Raw genomic sequence first — 21,149 nt, forward strand, 5'->3', positions numbered from 1 at the left:
TGGAGACATTTGCCTTTGCCTCTTGACAAAACTTGTCTTCCAGCTAGAATAATGATATTTTGGTTACTTAGATGAAAGGAAAACAGACGCCAGCGTGCCTGGGGATAATTCAGAAAGTGATCCTGCATGTCTTATTTCTTAAGGTCCTCATCACATCAATACCTACACTGAACTCTCCTAATATTTTAAACAAAACTTGTATTAACTGTCTTTTTCTCATTCAAGTCTCAGATAAAAGATCTGATTCACAGATAACTGTCAGGATTAACAACTACAGAAATATGGAAGAGATATAATGACTGTCAGAGATATGCAAAAACTGCTGATAGCCATTACTAAGAAGCAATCACCTATAACCCAACATCAAAATGGAAATTGTCTTGAGACAGTATCTGCAAACATTGTCCTGCATCTGATTCTGTTCAGTGTTGCATTAAAAACCTGCATGGTGCAATCCAGCAACCCTACTCCATGGAGCTTTAAACAGGGCTTTGTGCATAACTGTATCATCTTGGAGCATGTGCCCATGACGTCCTAGATCTTGGTCTCAGGTCTAGAAAGCGACCTGAAGAGCCAGCTGCCATTGTGCTGTAAAACTGATGCCTTCTAGAGCATGTGGAGGAAGTCTTGTGTATCTTTTTATAAAGGTTTGCTCGGCAGGAAGCAAGGCTTCCAAATCTGACAAATTTTCCAGGGCCACAGAAGTGGTACATGCTGCATTTTTGGCTGAGAAAACAGAGTGACCACTGGATGTATTGTTGGAAAGCCAGAGACTTCGCATATCCTGATTTCTGGCATGGACGAAACAGACATTCTCACAATCGGGATTTAGAAGTGTTTGCCATTTGCATGAACCTCAAATACAGCTCAAATAACATTGCAATAGGATGTAAAAATCAGAGGTTTAATCAGAGTTCAAAAATCCTAGCAAATTGGAGAAGTGATGTAAACAAAGGCAAAAAAGATAAAATTCAAAATGTGCAGCTACAATGTATCACACTGATCTAGGGATAATGAAGACAGATCACCTTTTTGGACATGGCACTGCAAACAGATACGAAGACAAATGCCTTGCCTTCAGCCATGTAAAATCTGAATTACAAGAGGAGGATGATGAACACTTGGCTAGACACCAGTTCTGCAGAAAATGATGTGGAGGTTACACCACAGCATGAGCCTGGCATGAATCAACAACATCAAGGAACTATAAACAGGAACATAGCCTCTGAGACAAGCAAAGTCACACACCTATTCTACTAGGCAATGATAAGGCTTTGGCTAGTGCAGTATCTGCTCTCAGTATGGAAAAAGTTCAGAGGAGAGCAAAGATAACAATCAGAGATCTAGAAAACATGACTTCTTAAGAGAGACTGAAAAAATAAGATAATTTACTTGAAAATGAACAGTGAACTGATCTCACATGAGCCCTCAAGTGCTTAAAAGGTCTTCTCCCAGTGTACATGACAAACTATAAAGGGGCTAAATCTGTGGCAAGAAAGTTTCCAATTAGATACTATAAAAATAGTACTAAAATACTGGCTATATACAAATTTCTTCCCAGCCCCTTCTTTTCATGCTTCCAGCACACACTGCACTGGCAGCTTAATTTTTTCAGAGTGGAAGCCAGAAAAATCTCTTCACCTCAGGGCTAAGGGGGTTCTATGCCAAGATAGCTGGACAGTCAGAATTATTCTATATAAACAAAAAATCAGAAGGTATATATTGGCAGGTGAAGATGCTTCTATGCCATGCTTAGTTGATCGCTGCCTCTGAAAAAAACCCCATGGGCACTGGAGGGGAAAGGAAAAAAAGCATTGTGATACTGTGGAGTATCTGGCAGACCCTAAAGAGTATTAGTAAACTTGAGCCAACGAGCATGTATGGAACTTGCATCAACGTACAGATTTGGAAGTGGTTTGGCATAGAGGAGTCTACAAAAATTAGTTGTTTTAGTCTTTGTTCTTTCTTCTGTTGGAAGCAACTGTAGCACTAGATTGAGGCTTTAGATAGCAATAGGTCATTCTTTAAAAAACCACAACAACAAACAAACAGAAATGGAAGTGGATGTAGAGATCACTTCCAACTTCATGCTGGTAAACACTATAAAATGTAAGAGAAGGGTGTTGGTTTTCTGTTTCGTATTACCAATAGGTGTCACCAAATTCTGCAGGAAAGTTCTAGAGAAAACAGCTTGAAAATATACAATTAAAAATAGAAATAATTATCTCTTTTTCTTCATGGAAAATTGTTCAGATATGATTTAAAATTCTGAAAGCCAAGTCATCTGTGTATCAATAGCATGTTGATAGTGTTAAATAGCTCACCTGTATGCATCAAGCAACATATCTCTGTCTTCATCTTGGCCACCATCCCAGTCTTTTTTATGTAAAGAAATATTAAATTCATGTCCAGAAAAGACTTAGTTTTCTAATTACTAGTAATTTTGGTGACCCACTCTATGAATCTGCCCCAGCATATGGGCATATAGACTGTCAAACTCTAAAGTTAATACTTGTGTGAAGTAGCAGGCTAACACAGCTCTAGAAACAGTACGTTCAAGATGTTTACATTTTTATGCTAACCATGAAGCTCCAAGTGTGAAAGAAAATTGGAAATACGAGTTTCCACAGACACAGAAAAAACATAGCTATTTTGGCACTGCAGCATCAAGGCATTATGAACAAAATCAGTTCCCTTTTGTCTTGGGAGGCACAAGTCACTAGGAACATTCAAGTGAAAAGTTGTGTATCGAGCCTGAATCTACCCAATTCAGCTAGTACGTAGGACTCGACTAATTCCTTGATAAGTACATTTTTCTCTTCCCTTGCGCCACAGACTCTCAACCTTGGATGTAGTGTGACTCTTGTGTGGTTATAAAAATTATACCAGCAGCAGCTTTTTATCCTTGATGGTTTTTTTTTTTTTTTTTTTTTTTTTATTCTGACAGGTTACACTCTGTAGAGTTACCTCATCTGAACTGGCCTTCAAAGCAAATGTACTGGTTGTACAGAACCTCTACACTGAAATCCCACCAAAGGCAGGAGAAAATGATCGAATATGCAGATCTTCACTCATAAATGGTGTGTTAGTGTCAGCATTTTTAATTGAAAAAAATCTTGAGATTTTCATGGGGCCATGGGTGGATGGCAGTTTGTAAAAGCTATTGTTATCTCGACTAACAGTCTTCTACAGACCATAGCTTGTCAAAACAATAAATCAAGATCTTAAATTACACAAACTCATACTGGTTGGAGACCGATTCTCTGTAGAATAATGCCTTTTCATCAAACATTCCTGTAGCACAGTTCAAAACAGTAGATTATACTTGGGCTTTAAAAAAATAGATGATTGTTTCTGGTTGTGAGAGGTTTTATGAATATGTTTATAGGCAGAAATCGGCCATAAAAGACACAGACTATAAAGCACTGGGAGCTATAGAACAGAAATCATTGTCCAAAGCACTTTCTAAACTTCAGAAAATGATCACAAAATTGTAAAAGTACTTGTCAGATTTGAAATGCAGTCTTAGCAAAGACTTTCTTTGCACCAGCATGTTGTAAAAAGTATATATAAATACTGAAAGTAAGGAGCTGCAGAAAGTATTTCTGAGAGTATGTCAAATTCAAAGAAAAGAGCATGCTGACAACAGCTTGCATAATAATAATATGGTTTTAGATATGCAATTAAACAGAAAGTGCCAAGTAATCTTCCAACCTAACACACAACTGGCTATATTAAGGTCATACACTACATCCAAGGTTGAGAGTCTGTGGCGCAAAGGAAGAGAAAAATGTACTTATCACCTAATTCCAACCCTTCAGCATGTCCAAAATTTTACCAAAAAGTACATCCATAAACTGTAAGTGGCCCCTATTACTGTGAGACCTCAATCCTATAACCTTTACTAGACTCATACCCAAAGCAGCCTTGCAATGGTGGAGTGATTCTATTTCTATTTTATAAATAGGAAGCTGAGTACAGGAACTAAAATGCCTTGTCAGAGATTACAAAGTTGCTTCTACTTCCTTGGCTAGCCCAGTATTTGCCAAACTATCATTCTGGTCCTTTGCTAGAATTACATGATTCTTCAGCTTTGTCACCCTTCAGGGAGTTCTGTAGATGACAGCTCTACGTCAGAGGCAAACAAGGAACCCTTGGAGAGTAAGGAATGGTCATATACCAAAAAACTACTAACTTTCCCAGATAGGTGCTAGAAGTCTTGGCATCCAGCAAGTAGCACAACACTTCTCTCATTGGTTAGGATTTCCATCTTGAGTTGCAATTCAATAGCAGTGCTGTTAGGTCTCACCTGCACCTTTCCCTCCCTCTGTATCATAAAGTTACACCACCATAAAACTGCTCCGCGGGCTTGTGCAGCCCTTTCCTACCCTAGTGGATCTGTGCCATAGTAATCCTCTCAATTAGTTTGTGTTTTTTTCCAAATAGTTTTTTGAGTTGAGTTGTTGATGTTTTCTTGTCGTGAATGGACACTGATGCCCGTTTTCAGATAGGGCATGTGATAACATGAATTGATATAATGTAAGTGCTGCCAGGAAACAAAGAGCAGTCATCCCCAGCAGGCTTGAGCATATCAAACCTCTGCTTTAAACTTCCACAGAGCTTTTAGCCCAGGCAGGCTATTAAATCATACAAACTGACAGGCTGTGTATCGCAGTCCATTATAGTAACAATGTTACCCTCTTAGTTTAAGTGGCAATCGCCTGGGTTAGGAAAACTCCTCCAGAGACTAGAGTGCTTGCACCACAGAAAGAAACAGTCACACAGGAGCATGCTCTTAATGTCCCAAACCCGTATGTCCCATAAGGGCATGCTCCCAAACCTCTGCCGTGACAGAGAAACAAACCAGCGAGACATAATAAGCCAAGGTGAACCTTCCCACAAAGGATGTAAACGTCTCTGGTCCTCCCTGCTTATGGGCTAGAAGAAAATTTCGTAAGTCATCTCAAATTCTGCTGAATGATCGTTGACCCTGGGATCAAGACAGTGAGCGCCAACGTGACATGATGACAATTTCATGATTGTCTGACAATTTCCTACAACAGATCAGAACACCAATTTGCTCTATGTCATTTCCACAACCCTGAATGCATCAGAGGAAAACAGCCCCCTTTGGAATATACTGGGGTAGTTGTACATGAATTGCAAGAGAAAAATCACTACAGCCAACTGTGATGAGCTGCAAGTGTGACAGATCAGTTGAATGCAATACAAAAATTCTCTTGTTTCTGTGGCACATGAGAAAGGGAAATAAACAAGAAGTTCACAGATTTAGTCTCTGGATGGGAAGGCAACATTATTAGGGCTGAAGTCTGATTTCCATACCTCTAAGGATTCAATGTATCCTGAAAACCAGCAACACACATCTTTCAGAAAAATAGTTAATCTTAAAGGCTACATGAGATCCATTCATAGAATAGTTGTTAGGATTTCCTAAACACTACAATGAGCACAGAGCAATATCAAATAATTCACATAGGACCTTTGGTTGAAAATACATTTTATATGGCTACAGTTTGGTTCAGTGAAACCTACGGGAAACTTGGTATGGCCAGTGAAAACTACATGTGAACCAAAACGATACATTTTGTAGATGAATGCAACCTGATCCAAATGCAGTTATAAATTTGTCATGTGACTCCCAGGTTGGTGCTAGTACATCATCTGTACCTGAATTTGACACTGGGCAGGCTGGAAGCTTCTGAGAGTGTTATACAGTCCTATAGTCATAGACATCAAACCAAATCTTGGTGTAAAGCTACTTGTAGCTAACAACTGCAGAAGGCCTGAGAACAGGCGTAGGTCTACATCAGGAAAAGCTGAGATTTGGAATGAAGCTCCAAGTTGTGTCACAGTGACGGGTGGAGATGCTGCCTGAGTGGCACCACAGGTGTATGGACAATAAACCATGCTCATGCTCACACCACAAATGGATGAGAATGTCTACATTCTTCACAAGAGGGATTTTGAACTGAAAGGCTGTGTCCAGATAGATTGCATTCAGCAGGAGAGTACCTGTCAAACACCGACCACAGTGGAGTACAGCTTAAAAAAAAAAAAAGGGGGGGGGGGAACAATTTATTCCAGATAGACTAGCTCAGCTGGCATTGGAGCTCAGTAAGCTCCATGCTACTGTCACACAAAGAGCCTACCTGACAACACTTCAGTTTGTTGTGGCAACAGCAAACACTGCTGATGTCTGCTGCAGCAGTATTTTGATCATGTGCAGATGGAAAGGAAACGTATCATTCAGATAATACAATGACTGCTCTTAGGTCTTCTGTAGCTTGATCTGGTTTTATGTACATTATTTCTAGGCTGATGCAACCTTTTCTGCTTAACACACATACTGAGTTGGCATTTTAAGTGAGGGAAAAAACTCATCAGCGCAATTCTTGGATCACGTACCCATTATTCACTGGTGTTTTACTAAAAATGCTAGCAATTTTCCAGTTCATTAAGGATCAGCTCAGATCTGATGCTGCTGGCAAGAAATAAAGCTATTAGGACACCAATACTAAAATATTTAACCTAAATAATAAAAAAAATCCCTACTGCTTACAAAATAGTAACTTAATGATCACTGTGCTAGCTGAAGCCATTTCTAGTTTTAGTGTATATGCACCTAAAGGAAAACTGTTCTGTCTTTTTAATTCTGTAGAAGCTGTCTTGGTCAATGAAGTTACCAATACCTAAATTGGTCCACAACATTTACCGTACTCACTGTAAGCAAGGTATTAAAAGCTCAAGGTGCCAACAGAGAAGGCCCTAGGAGAAAAGCAGTACTGGCTTCGAATTAGAAAAGAATTCCTCCCCTAAGCAAAATTCATACTGATTATTTAAAGCACTTCTATACCCTCACCATTCTAGGCAGAGGGTACTTTTGAGCAAAGATACTGTCCTAGCTCAGCCAGCCTTCAATCGCTCTGATGTGGATCCTGTGATGGGAAGGAAGACTCTCACTGTTCTGTGTAAGAACTGGGCAGCCTTTCCACCTTTCTGGGAGATGACTACTCAGAAGACAAGAGATTTATAGGTTGCGTTGTCCTATATGTTGTTTCTTGCGAAGCCATTTATCTGTGTGTCTTACGAATGCAGGCAGGGCAAGGTGGGTATCAACTGCTGCCATGCTGATTGTAACAACAGTTCATGCAAAATCACATCTGTTCTGTATTGCACAAAGTCTCATCTCTTCTAGAAAGCTTCCTATGAGTGCCCCCTCTTCAGGCCTCTTGTCTTTGAGAGATGCATACTACAAACTGTGAATGTGTGAAATGGCTGATAAGCAACCCTGTAGCTACGCTGGCAATATAGAAGTTTTACTTTTACACAAACTTTGAATGCTGAATCAAATTATATGATGTGCTAGGTAACTTTCAGTAAGTGGCAAGAAATTACATCTGCTTAGAGGACTAGGAAGACTTGTGGAAGAGCGACAGAGGCTCTAGGAACTCCGGAGTGTTATGTGATTGCAATAGCTGCATCTATGTTGTGGAGTGGTCACACTGGCAGCTGATGGAAAATACGTCATCAGCACTTACACCAATGCAAGATGAAGACTGATGGGCCTCGATGGAGGTAAGTAAAAAGGAACAAGCAGAATAATGAAAATATGCCCACTGAATCCTACTTCTCCCTATACAGAGCTGGTCATTCCTTGAATATAAGGGTCAATTTCTGCATTAATCAGATCCATTACTTCAAAATAGCATAGAGTCTAGGCTAGAGACACAGGTTTTCTGTTGCTATGGTTTCCAGGTTTTGTTTTGGGGTGGGGAAAATGCTGAGTTTTTAAACTGCCTAAACCTGCAGCATGGAGTTTCAGCCAGGGCTACTGACAGCATCAGAGCCAGTCCTGCTGCCAGCCCTGCTAGGATGTGTGCTGTGCGAGGGACCTGGAGACTTTGCCACATTGAACCACCTCTGTCTGTCTGTCTGTCAGCTCTCTGCTGGTGCGGATTAAACCTAGCTGATCCTTACATGAGAGAAGGAAGAAGAAAGACGGAGAAAGGAAGACGGAGAAAGGAGGCTCTACCTTTGTGGAAAGTAAAAGATCATTCCTGTGAATGAGCTGATCTATACAACACTGGGATTGGAGGCTAGCTTATAAAAAATTGTTTACAAATCAGCTTGACACTGTTCAGGTTTGACAGCCCTGTGTTTAAGTTACAGCAATACATATACAGTAGCAATATCACCAGTCATAAACAAAGCATCTGCTGGCAGAATGTGGGCTTGGCTATTGATGCATGTATTGCATCAATCTCCAGCAAAGAAAACATTAAACTAAAATCTGTTCAGGAAGTGCTCTGTGGAATAAACAGAATAACTGTAGTCACATTCACTCCTTGTCCAATGTCAATACTTTCTCTTAACTACAAGTATGTGCCTGTTTCTTTTATGTAGAACCACTGGACCAGAAAAGATGGGGAAGGTTTGTGTTTCCAGGCACAGCTTGTGAATTCTGCAACTTGTTGCCCTGATCTTTTTCCTAGTTTTGAGGTTTTATCAATCTGTATAGAAGCAGTTTGTTTCTACTACCTTTCATTAGTATGAAGTGGCCTACATGGAAATTTCTGGGCTTGGATTCTTCTGCTACAGTTACCGTCTTTGCTTGTTCTGCTTCATGTTCCACTCTCCCCTTTATTGCTACTTACTCAAAGGGGTCGCTGGGATCAGCTCTCTGGAGCTCTGGAGGAATCGGTATTCTTTTGTAGTACATTTCCCAGTCAAAAGCTCCTCGCATGGCATCCCCCGCCTGTGCCTCGTAGCCAAAGTGATTGTGGTCAATGACATCGATCATAGGACACACGATGGTTTTGTGGTTTAGTGCAATCTGGTCTGAAAAATGAAAGTAGAAAATAGGAAACTGCATGTCTAGTCAAGCCATCTATCATATTACTGCAAAGTGAATCCCACAGGTTTTCTGATGTTTGAAGATTGCTTGCTTTGTTCCCTATGGCCCCCAAATAATTTCATTTTTCAAATCTGTATCAAACCTTTATCTAAAGTGGACTTAATGCGGTTGGGCAATGATTAGAAGCATCTACAGTTCTTTAAAGGGAGGCATATCCCTGTGAGATCCACAGGAGTCCAGTCATCTGTATCTCTGTCACTTTGCTACTCTGAGCTGTCCCCAGTCTGTCAGTTACAGAACAAGCCAGCAAGCAAAATGTAAAAATACACCTTTGGCTGTGGGGATTGTGTATGGCAAGCTCCCACGAGAGAGATTTGTGGTCCTAAATGTGAATCAGCCCTTGCAACCATTCAGCTACTGTTCCTGTGGCTCTAGTGTCTCCAGCTTTGAGACTAAATGCTACAAATTAAAGGCAAACTCCAACATGAAGAACAAAACAGGGGTTGTGTCCTTTTTTTGTACCGATCTTTGAGATATAAAGAAGACCCCATGGTATTATTCTTACTCACCTGTTTTCTAAAGAAAGGAGTTTCTTTTTGCTCTTCCAAAAAAATTAGATCTGTGAGGCTAAATCAAATTCCTATCTCTAGTATAAGGGCAGGGTGGGCCTGAGTCTGCTTTGGTGAATCCTATTGCTTAATCCCATAGAGCTCCTCATAAAATAAAGGAAAGTAAATAAGATATTCCAACTGCAAGAACTAGGCAGAAGAATAAATGGTTTGAAATGAGGAAGTACAGGGAAAATTTGTAGCTGCATTGGCATGAAAGGACAGTAAAATACCTATGAACCCTTGAAAAAACAAAATCTCAAAATTCTAGGCATAATAAAGCTTTTTCTCTGAATAGTAGCTTAGATTCTTTACAAAATGTAATATATTGCAGGGCCTATGTGGAAAACTTTTTTTTTAATAAGGACTAGATTTCACTGGTGCTTGATAACACCCTAAAAAAAAAATCAGAGGAGTAAGTGTGGAATGAACACTTAGATAGGAAGGCAGGTAATGCTGGTGTAATAATACAGATTCTGCTTCCTTGCTTCTAAAGGATTGAAATGAAGAAAAAGAGATTATTTTAGCAAAACATCTGTAGTTTTCATATTTATTCTCAGTTGTTGTTTAGAGACTGTCCAAATGGGGGAACAATGCCGACCAACCACTAGTGAGAAATTACTGGGCCTGGAAGTTCAGCAGGTTTTTACATCCTTATCCTTTAATAGTGAAATAAATTTAAAGCACAGGCTCTCACAAATTTCTAGGAAACTAATCTCAGACATAATGGCTGCATTACTGTTGCTATTGCCAAATATGATTACATTCACTGGTATACTGTGTAGTGTTATCTGTAATCATTATGTAAAGTCATTTTTATAAAATCTCTTTCCTGTGATGGTCCTGCTAATAGTTATAGGGCTTATAATAATCTGTCTCTGATCCCCCTCTTCTAAATTGATTGGAGGAGAGAAACTAAATGGAATTGATTTAGCTGGAGCAGGTCAAAGGTAGACTCATAATATATTAGCATCCTTCTACTGATCTTTAAAAGCCATTGCCTTTAAATAAAGGATTGGAAATCTCCAAGTCACATGCAGAGATAGCTGGGGAGAAAATTATTTGAATATGCTCAAACTCAATCCCAGTCTTCATTTCTACAACTCCACAAGAACTTTACAAGTAAGATGATGCTTACCTGCCTGTTCTTGTGTGTTTCTGCAGAACTTACTTCTCAGCCCCAAAAATGTTTTAGAGATGATGAGGAACGACAGGAAGATCTTGACTTTTGAAGAAACCAGGGTGTTTGTAGTTGTGCACACCAAAAGGCAGAGTAATCAAACTTGCAGCCTCAATGTTTCTTTCAGTATGCCTAAAATAATGAATTCTGCATACATACTTCTTAGGCTTAAATGTAGCCTCAATATCAATTTGTGAAACAAAAAAAAGGGCTGTAAGGCTAGCTTACATTTCGCAAGAGTGGTAGCATCATAGCTTTACAGATGTGAACATGCTGCTACCTTTGCCAGCCACTGCTCTTTATCCCACCTGCTCCTAACGCAAGACACTGAAAGCCACAGCTGAAGTGCTTTACAGCTTCTTTGCCATCACCTTTACTCATCATCCTCTCAAATTCCTACTGGTCTGAAAATTTTCATGCATTATTTCAATGCATATATGCTGCAGATAAAGGGAAGAACAGACACATAAGCATCATCCTACATGTAAAAATCTTGCAGATTTGAGGGAACAAAAGGGAACTTGTTAGAGCTTTCTCCCTAGCAATTTTAAGCAATATATACATACATATTTGAATTCAGCACTTTTAGTATCAAGCAGAGTGTGCGTATGTGGCAATAAACAGAAGTTTGCAATACTGCATAAGTCACTATCTCAAAAATGTAGCTTTTATCTTTATGAGAAAGATGCACCCCTTTAATTTCAAGTGCTTGTTTCAATTTGGCCTGGTTAAAGTAACAATGCCACATTGCAAATACTCTTATTTTCCTACTTAAATATGTGATTACAGATGGTGAAAACATTCGAGCGGCTCAGCAAATTATCTCTTGTTATCTGAGTTGTCATAAGTACTTGTACTCTCTGTCTCCCCACTGGCAAGTAATGCATCATACAAATGTTGTGGAGATGAACAGCTATAGCTAGCAGGTGTCTTGATAACTTGCTAAGCATGATCTAATCATGGTATAGTTTTCAGTCTTGGTCAGGAAAAAAATCTGTTTTGACAAACCTAGTTCCAGTAGCCTATGGCACTACTGATCTATTGTCCACCTCCCCTCTTACTGCTCCCACAGCAACATCAGCAGAAGGAAAGACGTGCCTGCATTTTTCAGCTGGTTTGCCACTCAGTTTCTTACCTGCAATAACCACAACTTCACACTACGCTAGACTCTCAACTACAGCAGCTGGAGCCCAAGTCACATCTTTCCTTCTGCTGACTTTATACTACTGAGGAGTGATAACAAACAGCTGTGTTTGCCAACATTTTTACATCAGTACAGCTGCCTGCTCTGTGAACATCAGGCAAAACTCTCTCAGATCTCAGAGTGGCTTATCTCAGTTTAGAAACCCATTTAAGCTAAAGAAATAAACTAAATAAAGCTTAAAGAAAATAAAGAAAAGCCATTTTGCACCTGGTTTTAAGAAAGCAAAACAAAGGACTGTAACTGAAAACAACTGCAGCTCAGCTCCTCAAAGCTATTTAGATACCTAACAAGTACTGAAATAACTCAGTCTTCCTTTGGCCTAAAAACTGATAGTCAACTCTGAAAATAGAAGTTAGATACATAAATAACTTTGAGATCTGTCTTTATGTGTTTGCTCTTGGTTTCCTCACCACCTCCCTGTCCTCTAACTTTCAAGGTCTCATTTTGAACAAAACCTAGTTTAGAACAGTGGAAACCGCTGCCCCTCTCAGCAAAGACTGGCGGTCTTCACTCCAGAGCAGGGCTGAATGACTTTTCACTACACATGGCAGATACAATCAGAACTAAAATAGGGCAGCTTCAAAGCAGTAAATACCCAGTATATCCTCTGTCGTGGTTTCCTTGAATGACATTCAGTCACATGCAGTGCTGAGTGAATCACAAGATAGATCTTTAGATAATCACTTGCAAAAATACATTAACTTTACTATTATTAGTAGCCAGGTGCCATCTGATTTCAGCATAGTAAGTATTTGCCACCTAATGGTTATGAGAAAGTTCTCTCATCCCTTTAGGAAAACAGGGCACAGAGCATCCTTAAATATACTAGCTATGTGTTCATTCTGTATTTGTCCTTTTTCAGGCAATGCTCTACTTTCTCTTTCAAAATAAAGCCTATTGATTCTGCGCTCCAGTATTCCTCAAGATTAATTTCTAGATCCTCTGGCTAGTTAGCTATACATATTTCTACTTTATGTGGAACAAAAAAGATTTTATTCCACTTAAGAACTACGGAGAACTGGGACTTGGTCCCTGATGAAGCTTCTCTCATCTTTCCAGTTTTCTGGCTTGAGGTTGAGGGTTGTGATCATCAGTTCAATACCCAACCTCAACCTAAGTGCAATTATGAAACCTCTGTGACCATTCTGTTTATTTTTCAGTTTTTATAGGGTGAAACCTAGCTAGATGTACCTTCATTTCAGACAAGAAAGCAAGAAAAGGAACCATTTTTGCAACTTGCAAATTTCCCATGTCTAAGTTAGCAAAATAGAAGGGCCATGTCTCATCTGCAGTAACTTAGGAAAAGATTTCAGAGGACAAGTGACAATCTTGAGATTTTTTTTCATTAGTGGCAATGTATTATGTGCAGCGGGGCAAAATCAGAAAACAGAGGAAAGGTGGCTATATATGTAGAGTACTCCAGAGTTCTTAATGGGTACTTGTTGGGGCTGCTTGTGGAAGGCTTGTTGAAACTTGTATTTCCCTCTGCTCCTTTATGCCATTTGGGCTTTACATGAAGATACAAAGGTTATTTTTAAAAATGCTGATGCTGTGATTAAGGGCAAAGTGGTAACAAGGGAAAAGACTGTATGTGTAATTTCATATAGAAGCTAGAAAGGATATAAATTTGGAATTTTGTACGTTATCTTGTTACTGATCTGAAGAAAAACTAGTTACTAGTATTTTTTTTTTGTCTCAAGTGACAGTTTATTAGCAGAACAGCATCTCTTCTTGGCTGCAAATGCTTTATCAGCTGATTGTGTGGCCAAACAGTCCTAGCAACAAAATTCAAGAAACAATAACCATTAATTGGTAAACCCCTATCCTGTCATGTACTTACTACATACTCTTTTAATTAATACAAATTTCTTTAATAGTAAACTCAAAAATTTTCTTTTTTTTTTTTTTTTTGCTAGCAAAAATGCACTCACTTTGCATAGCATATACGCTTTTCATGTAGTCAGGTGTGTAGAAAAGGGGACATTGTTTTCTGAAGTGAAATCCTAGACTACAACAATTGATTCTTTCCATTTCTTTGACTAATGGAACTTTGCCAGCTGCAGCTGGAATCCAGCAAAGCAGTCAATAGCAAATCATTCTTTCTCAGCTTCCTATTGTGAATGCAGTTGTTACTGGATTTAACTCTGAGGTCTTGGATACATTTACAGCAAAAGCTGTTTTAATGGAATGTGGAGGACTAGGAAGGAGTACAATACCTGCATAACAAAAGTTTTCAGGTGTATAGTAAGGGCATAGCATAATACTAGATTTAGAAGTGTATTCAGCAGTAGTAATAATAAAATAAATTGTAACTCTAATAGGCCAAAGTGATACTTTAAAATTTTACCAGTTCTTTAGTCACAAGAACCATAAAATGGAGCTGCCTGCATTTCTGAGTTCTCTCTCATACTGACTCTTCAGACACTGCAGCAGAGCTCCAAATACTTCTATACAGTGTATGTCCTACTTATTGAGGGACACAGCTCCGATTGCTTGAGCTACGCTGTACGCTTTCATTTTAATGGCTGATGAATGCTCATACACTTACTAAGCAAGGGAGGCAGCCAATTCACGTTGACTTCGCAATGGGAATCCAGAAATGTCAAGACTTCTCCTCTAGCCAGCGAGGCTCCTAGCAGTCTGGTCCGAATGAGCCCTTCTCGTTTCTTGGTACGTACAATCCTCACTTTGGCAAAACGGACCATGTATTCCTCCAGCTTCTCTTTTAAATGTTCTAGAAAGAAGGGCAAAAAAAGCGTCAGTGGTGCCAGGCCTGGAGGAGCCAACAGAAGGACAGGTTGGCATGCAACCTGCAAGCAGCTTATCTACTTCCATCTCTTATCACTTCGAGTCCTCCAAAATCTGCCACAAATCCTCCCTGAGACAGTTCGGAAAGTGCAAATGTTCTCTGTTTTATCACACAGAGGAAGACACTGACACTCTGGACCTTTTACTGCAGTTGCTACTGGCAACCTGCCATCCACGATATAATCATGGCCAAAACAACTGCAGGATATTCATCCATCCTCTGGTTCCCGCAGCCCAAGGCCAGATAAACATTCTGGCATGCTGTTTTATAAACAGTGTGCTTTCCAAGTGGGTTTCCTATATCAACTGATTATGAAGAACTATGCAAGGAACGAAATTTTTAAAAAGTAAGTGTTAAACTAGCATGATTAGATTGTTTTTGTAATGAGAAGGGAAACAGACATGAAGGAAGATCTTAGTAGTTGGATACCAGTGTGAAGCAAACGGACACCTGACTTCCTAATAAAATTAAGCTGCAAATGTAGAGTAGTTGATAGGTTCTCTTATCTGCATAACCTGGCTTGGTTTGTATCACAAAACAGCATCTTTGGGAACATTTTTTCTTCTGACTAGAAACACACACTAAGAATCATAAAAAAAGACCTAATCACAAAAAACACCCTGCAGTTTTGCCTCTTCCTAAATACATTTACATCAGAAATCCTGATCCTTTGTCTTTGATATAACACCTCACCTTGTCAGACTCATTACTTTGGAAAAATCTGGTAATTTCATTTGGCAGGGAAAGAGGGAGAGGAAAGCTTAGTCTCCAATAATTAAAACTGGTGATAAGCCACATTTAGTGATGCTAGGGGTTGCAAGCTAAGTCTCACTGAAATGGGTTTGCCACGTCATGATTTCTTCTTATATCACTTACTAATTCTTTGGACTTGTATGGTCAGTACAGGCCTTGATCCAGACCTTACATTATTACAGATTGCAAGAAGTTTGCTACAGACTACCCAAAAGGACTACCATTCAGCAGCACCCTGGAGCATATAATGCTGACACATAGATTAAAGGCAACAAACAAACAAGTCGCAGTGCAGAGAATACAGGATCTTGTGTTAAACCAAAATCAAGCTCTGCTGAAACCGAGCTCCCTGCACATGCTCCTTCTTGTCTCTGCTCCTTTTCTTCCTAGCTGACCAACACACAAGACTTTCCAAATCTACCTGCAGATTGGGAAGGAGTCGAAATACTGGTGTGTAGTTGTATGTATTTAGTGGGAGAGTACTGCATGGGATGCTTCTCTGTACTGAGGAATCCTGATGTATGCTGACACAGAAGAGGGAGCAGCCTGAGACCTGGGAACATCAGCCTGCAAGGATTACAGAACAGGTTGGGTTTTTCTGGAGGAGAAACTCAACACTTTGGATACCTGCTGAGTCAAGAGAGTGGTTTGTGTTCATAGTACTGCCTGGGAAAAGTATTAGATCAAGTGAGGAAGGCCAAGTCTGAGACAAAAAAAAAAAAGAAAGAATGACATTCAGATAAACATCGAATGTTTTTGTCTTCTACTCTCTGGTTGATTGTAGAATACACGTTTAAATTCTGAAATAAGAGAAAAAGAGGTATCCCTTTTTTATCTCATTTTGCTGCTTATGTACTCAATAAAAAACCCAACACAATCCCCCAACAGTCACAATGACAAGAGATGTACTGTGTCTTTGAATGGTGGTCTTTTTATGACCAACCATATTCACAGGACAAGGGTTGTGTGCCACTCTGACTCATTTAAGGTATCAGCTACAATTCAATATCATGACTGAACTGAGGTTAAATCAAGTCTTAGATCATTTTGCGCCCACGTGCAAGACTGTCTAAAGTGTATATTTATTGAACTGTTTTCCTGTTTTTATGAGCTCCATTGAGGCTATTCCCATAGTGCAGGAATACAGAAGAAGGGAAATAGAGCTTAAAAACAAAGATACAGAGACCTTGCAGGTAATACAAGAAAGTCTGTTAGGGCTGTCAGTCTGGATTTTTTTCTATGTTGTAAATTATATCATCTCATAGCCATGAAAAATGAAACAGTTTCAAAGTGATAGGATATTACATATTTTCAAAGTAAATCAAACCTAATCTGTTAGGTACTGTGGCTTCTGTTAGTCCTCAGACACTGGAAATTTCCCGTAGTTCTCTAAGGTCATCAAACCCTTCTCCTCTGACCTCTTTCACCCACAAGTCTTAAGTTTGTTTGCACTGTATAATGTATAGGAACCCTGCACCAAGAGCAAGACCACATTGCTGGACATTGTACAATCAACTAATAAAAAGATTGGGGCTACTCAGCCTGAACACAGCTCTCCGACTATGGGAGCAAGCACTTAACACCTTGGCTACACTGCAAATCCTCCATCCATCTTCACCTGCCTACCCTCAGAGATGGGTTCACTGATGAGACTCCAGCTGATCAGAGGGTCCTACTATACAGCTCTGAATTTGGTATGTATCAGATGCAATTGCTTTACTATTCCCTGTGAGCTGGTTCTAGATAGTTTCCCTCTTTGTATGTGAAGGTAGCTACCAAGGAAGCACCTAAACTCTCTGATGGAAGGAAGCAGGAGCTTTACTTGGACAGCCTAAATTGTTCCTGGTGTTGGTAGGCTCTCTGTTACCTGTATTGAAATTCACGGCATACCTGAATTGGACCTTCACTAGTATAGGTGTCACAATGGCTAAGGTAAGGCCCTTGCAATAGACAGTTTGAATATGGTCACCACCGCTGTTTAAATGAACTAATACAAACGCGCTATTTTCATGCATTCTGATTGTTATCACTTGTCTTGGGCCACATAAATTCAGCAAAATTCAGTCTTGTACAAAGGACTAAATTTCATTCCTTTCGCATCTTGCAGGAACAAATTCTGAAAGCTGAGTCCCTACCTCTTCAGGAAAACACTTCAGGGAGAGATGATGTAAACTATCATATTACAATACATTCTTTTCTGTTCTTATATCAATTGCTACATAACAAAAGAGCTGAATAATATAATTTGATTGTCATCAGTTGTATTGGAGCTTGAACTCCATGACATCAATGGTAGTTCATACTATCCTTTCATTGCTTCAGGTTCCTTGTGAACTCAGGAAAAGAGGTCTCTCAAATTTTCAATATTTTAATTTTTTTTAGTGAGAATAATATGTGAAATTCTGTGGAACAAACAAAAGTTCTCTATACCACCTTCCTTCCTCTCTCTCAGACAGCTCTTTGCACATTTCAGACAGCATGTCATCTGATTTGTGAAGAACTGCATTAAAACATCCAGTACATCTTTTGATGCTGGAATCACATATCCCAAAATTGCTTTCATCTACTCAATTAGTCCCACGATTGAATAATTTTATTATTTTCTCCTTGTCGCTCAAAGAACAAATCACAAAAAAGTAGTAGTATACAAACAAAATTGCATGTGTTGTTCTCACAGAATTCTAAATGCATCCTCATTTAAACATATCTGGAAGTAATCAGGAAGAAACAAAAGTAATAAGTGTTAATTTTTATAGAGCTCAGTTAGACAAGTGACATAAAAAGATCAGGTCTATGTATGAATCAAAGTATATGGATTACTAGAGATACATAAGGTATCTAGGTTTGTTAAAACAGCTACATGTTAGTAATATCCTAACAATAAGTCATAACATAGTCAAACAGATGCTAGTAACAATACCTACCATATCTTTAGTTTTGAGATTTGGCCAAGAAGGGAGTTTGGGAATTTATTTGGGAAAAATTCTCAATAACTACAAAACCATCATGAAGTATTTAAGTTCAACAACAAACTCCAATATGGTTGTGATAATGAAAATATCTTAAAGTGGAGGAAAAAATCCCTTTTGGATCCATAAGTAATGATTTTTTTAACTTAAATCAATATGAAAGTGCTCCCATATTGTATTTTACCCTGCAATGTCTTGTGGCACTATCTGTTTCAAATCTTACCAATCTCTAAAAGCACAAACACAGAGTAACAGCCAGAGACAGTAGAACAGTAATAGTTTTAAAGAAAACTGTTGTATTTTCTACTATTTGTATAAGTAGTAAAACCACATCTTTCATGTTGAATGACTCATTAAAGCCACTCCTGCATTACTCAATATACTGGTATTATCATAGGTGACACTCTTAAAAGCAAAACGGCAATTCTGCAGGACCTGTGGTCAGCAGCTGACTTTAAAGGCTAGCTACTTAATAAAAGAGCCCATGTTTGAACCAGGGGTCATGAAGACATAGATGCTCTGACAAAGACAATACCTGGGAATCTCACAGCTCAAGTGTTGCTTAAAACAGACTAGACAAGACTTTAAAATTCTCTGTATGGGAATAATTTTGATTAACAAATGGTCTAGGTGCTTGCGATTACTAACAAATTTTGATTTTTTTAACCTTGTCTTTTCCAAAAAATATCAAAATAAACTGCCCTTTTCCACAGAACTCCATAAATTTCCTTCACAGAAGAGAACACCAAATGATATTTTATTTCCCATAGTACAACTGCATTTTCTCACAGTTCCCAATTATTGTGTTGCTAATATTATCTCCAGAAGAAACATCTCACACACAAAACCTATGTATTACACATATACATTTAGAAGGAAGTAAACTCAAGTGACCAAGTAAACATGCATCAATCAATGTCAGAGCAAAACTATAATTCTAAAGAAATTCTCTGAAAGAAATTATAATGTGGTGTGCAAAATAGAAAGCAACCTGTAATAAAAAGGCCTTTAAATGTCCAGGGGACAACGCATTCTGCCCATTTATTACTAAAGGAAACTGTTCAAGCAGGCTTGCCATGACAATAAAACAGGGAGGTAGGATGTTTTCATCTATATGCTGTAATATTACATAAATTTCACTTTCAGAGTTAGGCACAAGAGAGAAGTCAGTATTTAAATTCTACAGTGAGATACAAATGGTGCACTTTGGATATAAAGAAGCCAAAGCCCCTGTAACTAGATATGGGGAGTAAATGTCTAATTTGGAATTTAAAAGAAAATACATCATTCTTTTCTTCACGGTGTTGATCAAATGAACCCATAAATCATACATTTGACACATGCCAGGCACCTGCCAGGGCAAGAGTTGGCACAGGTGATGACAAATAAAGAATAATGCACGGGCAGGAGGTTTAGAGGCTGTCACTGCTCTGACAAGTGATGATAAAGGGAAGCATTATGTCTCTTCTAGTGATAGCCTGTAAACAAATTCTCCATTGCAATTGTTTTGGGCCTTCTCTGTCTTCATTTAAAGTCTGGAGAAGCTTTTCTAAAAGAATAGCAGACGCACAATTGCCTGGTCATAGTAATTAAAGATACACTCAAGCAGAGTATCCAGTTACTTAATTTGGTGCCCAGAAATAAATTGGAAATCAAGGTTCTGCCTTTGTCAGAAAAAAAATTAAAATCATAGTAGTAAGAAGCAGAACTGAGATTCTTCTCTCCTGGTGGGATGCATACAGGAAATATTTCATTATCACACTGGTACCCTGTGGCAACATGTGCCATGTGACAAGCAATGTTCCCTCCAAGGTTATTGAGGAGGTGTTAAGAGAGGCTTAAAAGATGATGTGAAAGCTAGAGCTGGCCTTCAGGACTTGCTTGACTGCAGCATGGACTGTGAAAGAGGGAGGAAAACACAAAGAAAATAAAGCCTTTTTTTACACCTCTCTTCTGGACAGACAGGCAGGTCCATCTGAAATCTGGGTCTGTAACACAACTTACCCTCTGTACCTCTGTAGCACCTCCAATTTCTCCCCCAAAGTACTGACAACCTCTGTTATAGTACCATTGACCTGCAAATTATCAAAGAATTAAGAACAGCGACAGAGCCTGCTAAATGCCCTGATAAACAACCTGAACTAAATCTGTTTCTTTTTAACTTAATTGACTGAGAAGTATGTAATTTGAGCTGTTCTGCCATTCCCAACATGAGCCATATAAAAATAGTTCAAGAAAAATTTACAGTAGTAGAAAACATACACTAGCCTCTCCTGTTACCTCAGCACAGGCATATGGGAGGAAGCAACATGGCTAAAACCATAGTGGTCTGTGATATTAGGTCAGTAAAATGATCTGCAATTGACTATTTCTGTTGGTGAAAACTAAAGCTGTCAAATGGCTGTTTTGACATGCAACAGTAACAAGGCCTGCTTAAGAAGATTTTTCTCAATCATTTTTTCTCTCCGGCCAGCTGCAGAGAGCTTTGTGCCCAATATGCACAGAAAAACTTGCAAGTACATTTACGCAGCATCCATGGCTCTCATCATGAAAAGGACCTCTATCACTTTGTGTCCTTTTCTGCAAGATGGGATTATCTTCACAGGTAAAATTAGCAAGGATATCCTCCATGTCTGTCCTGAGGCCCTGAGCATACATTTTTCCTGGAGCACCTCAGCTTAATCTTTTGATGACTGAAATGCTTCTGTCTAGTTTAAGTCTTAAGCTTGACAGAAAATACATAAAGGAAAT

The 21,149-nt window shown here is 39.0% G+C and overlaps 1 protein-coding gene across 1 annotated transcript in view; it reads right to left on the reverse strand.

Moving 5' to 3' along the window:
* GALNTL6 (polypeptide N-acetylgalactosaminyltransferase like 6) overlaps positions 1 to 21,149 on the reverse strand; it is a 505,591-nt gene that overhangs the window by 73,567 nt on the left and 410,875 nt on the right. Inside the window, exons 5-6 of the mRNA XM_075028453.1 lie at positions 14,416 to 14,601; positions 8,676 to 8,859 (exon numbers count right to left, since the gene is read on the reverse strand). Coding sequence (XP_074884554.1) covers positions 8,676 to 8,859; positions 14,416 to 14,601 — 370 coding nt within the window. The remainder of the gene's footprint in view (positions 1 to 8,675; positions 8,860 to 14,415; positions 14,602 to 21,149) is intronic.

The sequence above is a fragment of the Buteo buteo genome, chromosome 1 (genome assembly GCF_964188355.1).
Source record: "Buteo buteo chromosome 1, bButBut1.hap1.1, whole genome shotgun sequence".
Taxonomy (NCBI): Eukaryota; Metazoa; Chordata; class Aves; order Accipitriformes; family Accipitridae; genus Buteo; species Buteo buteo.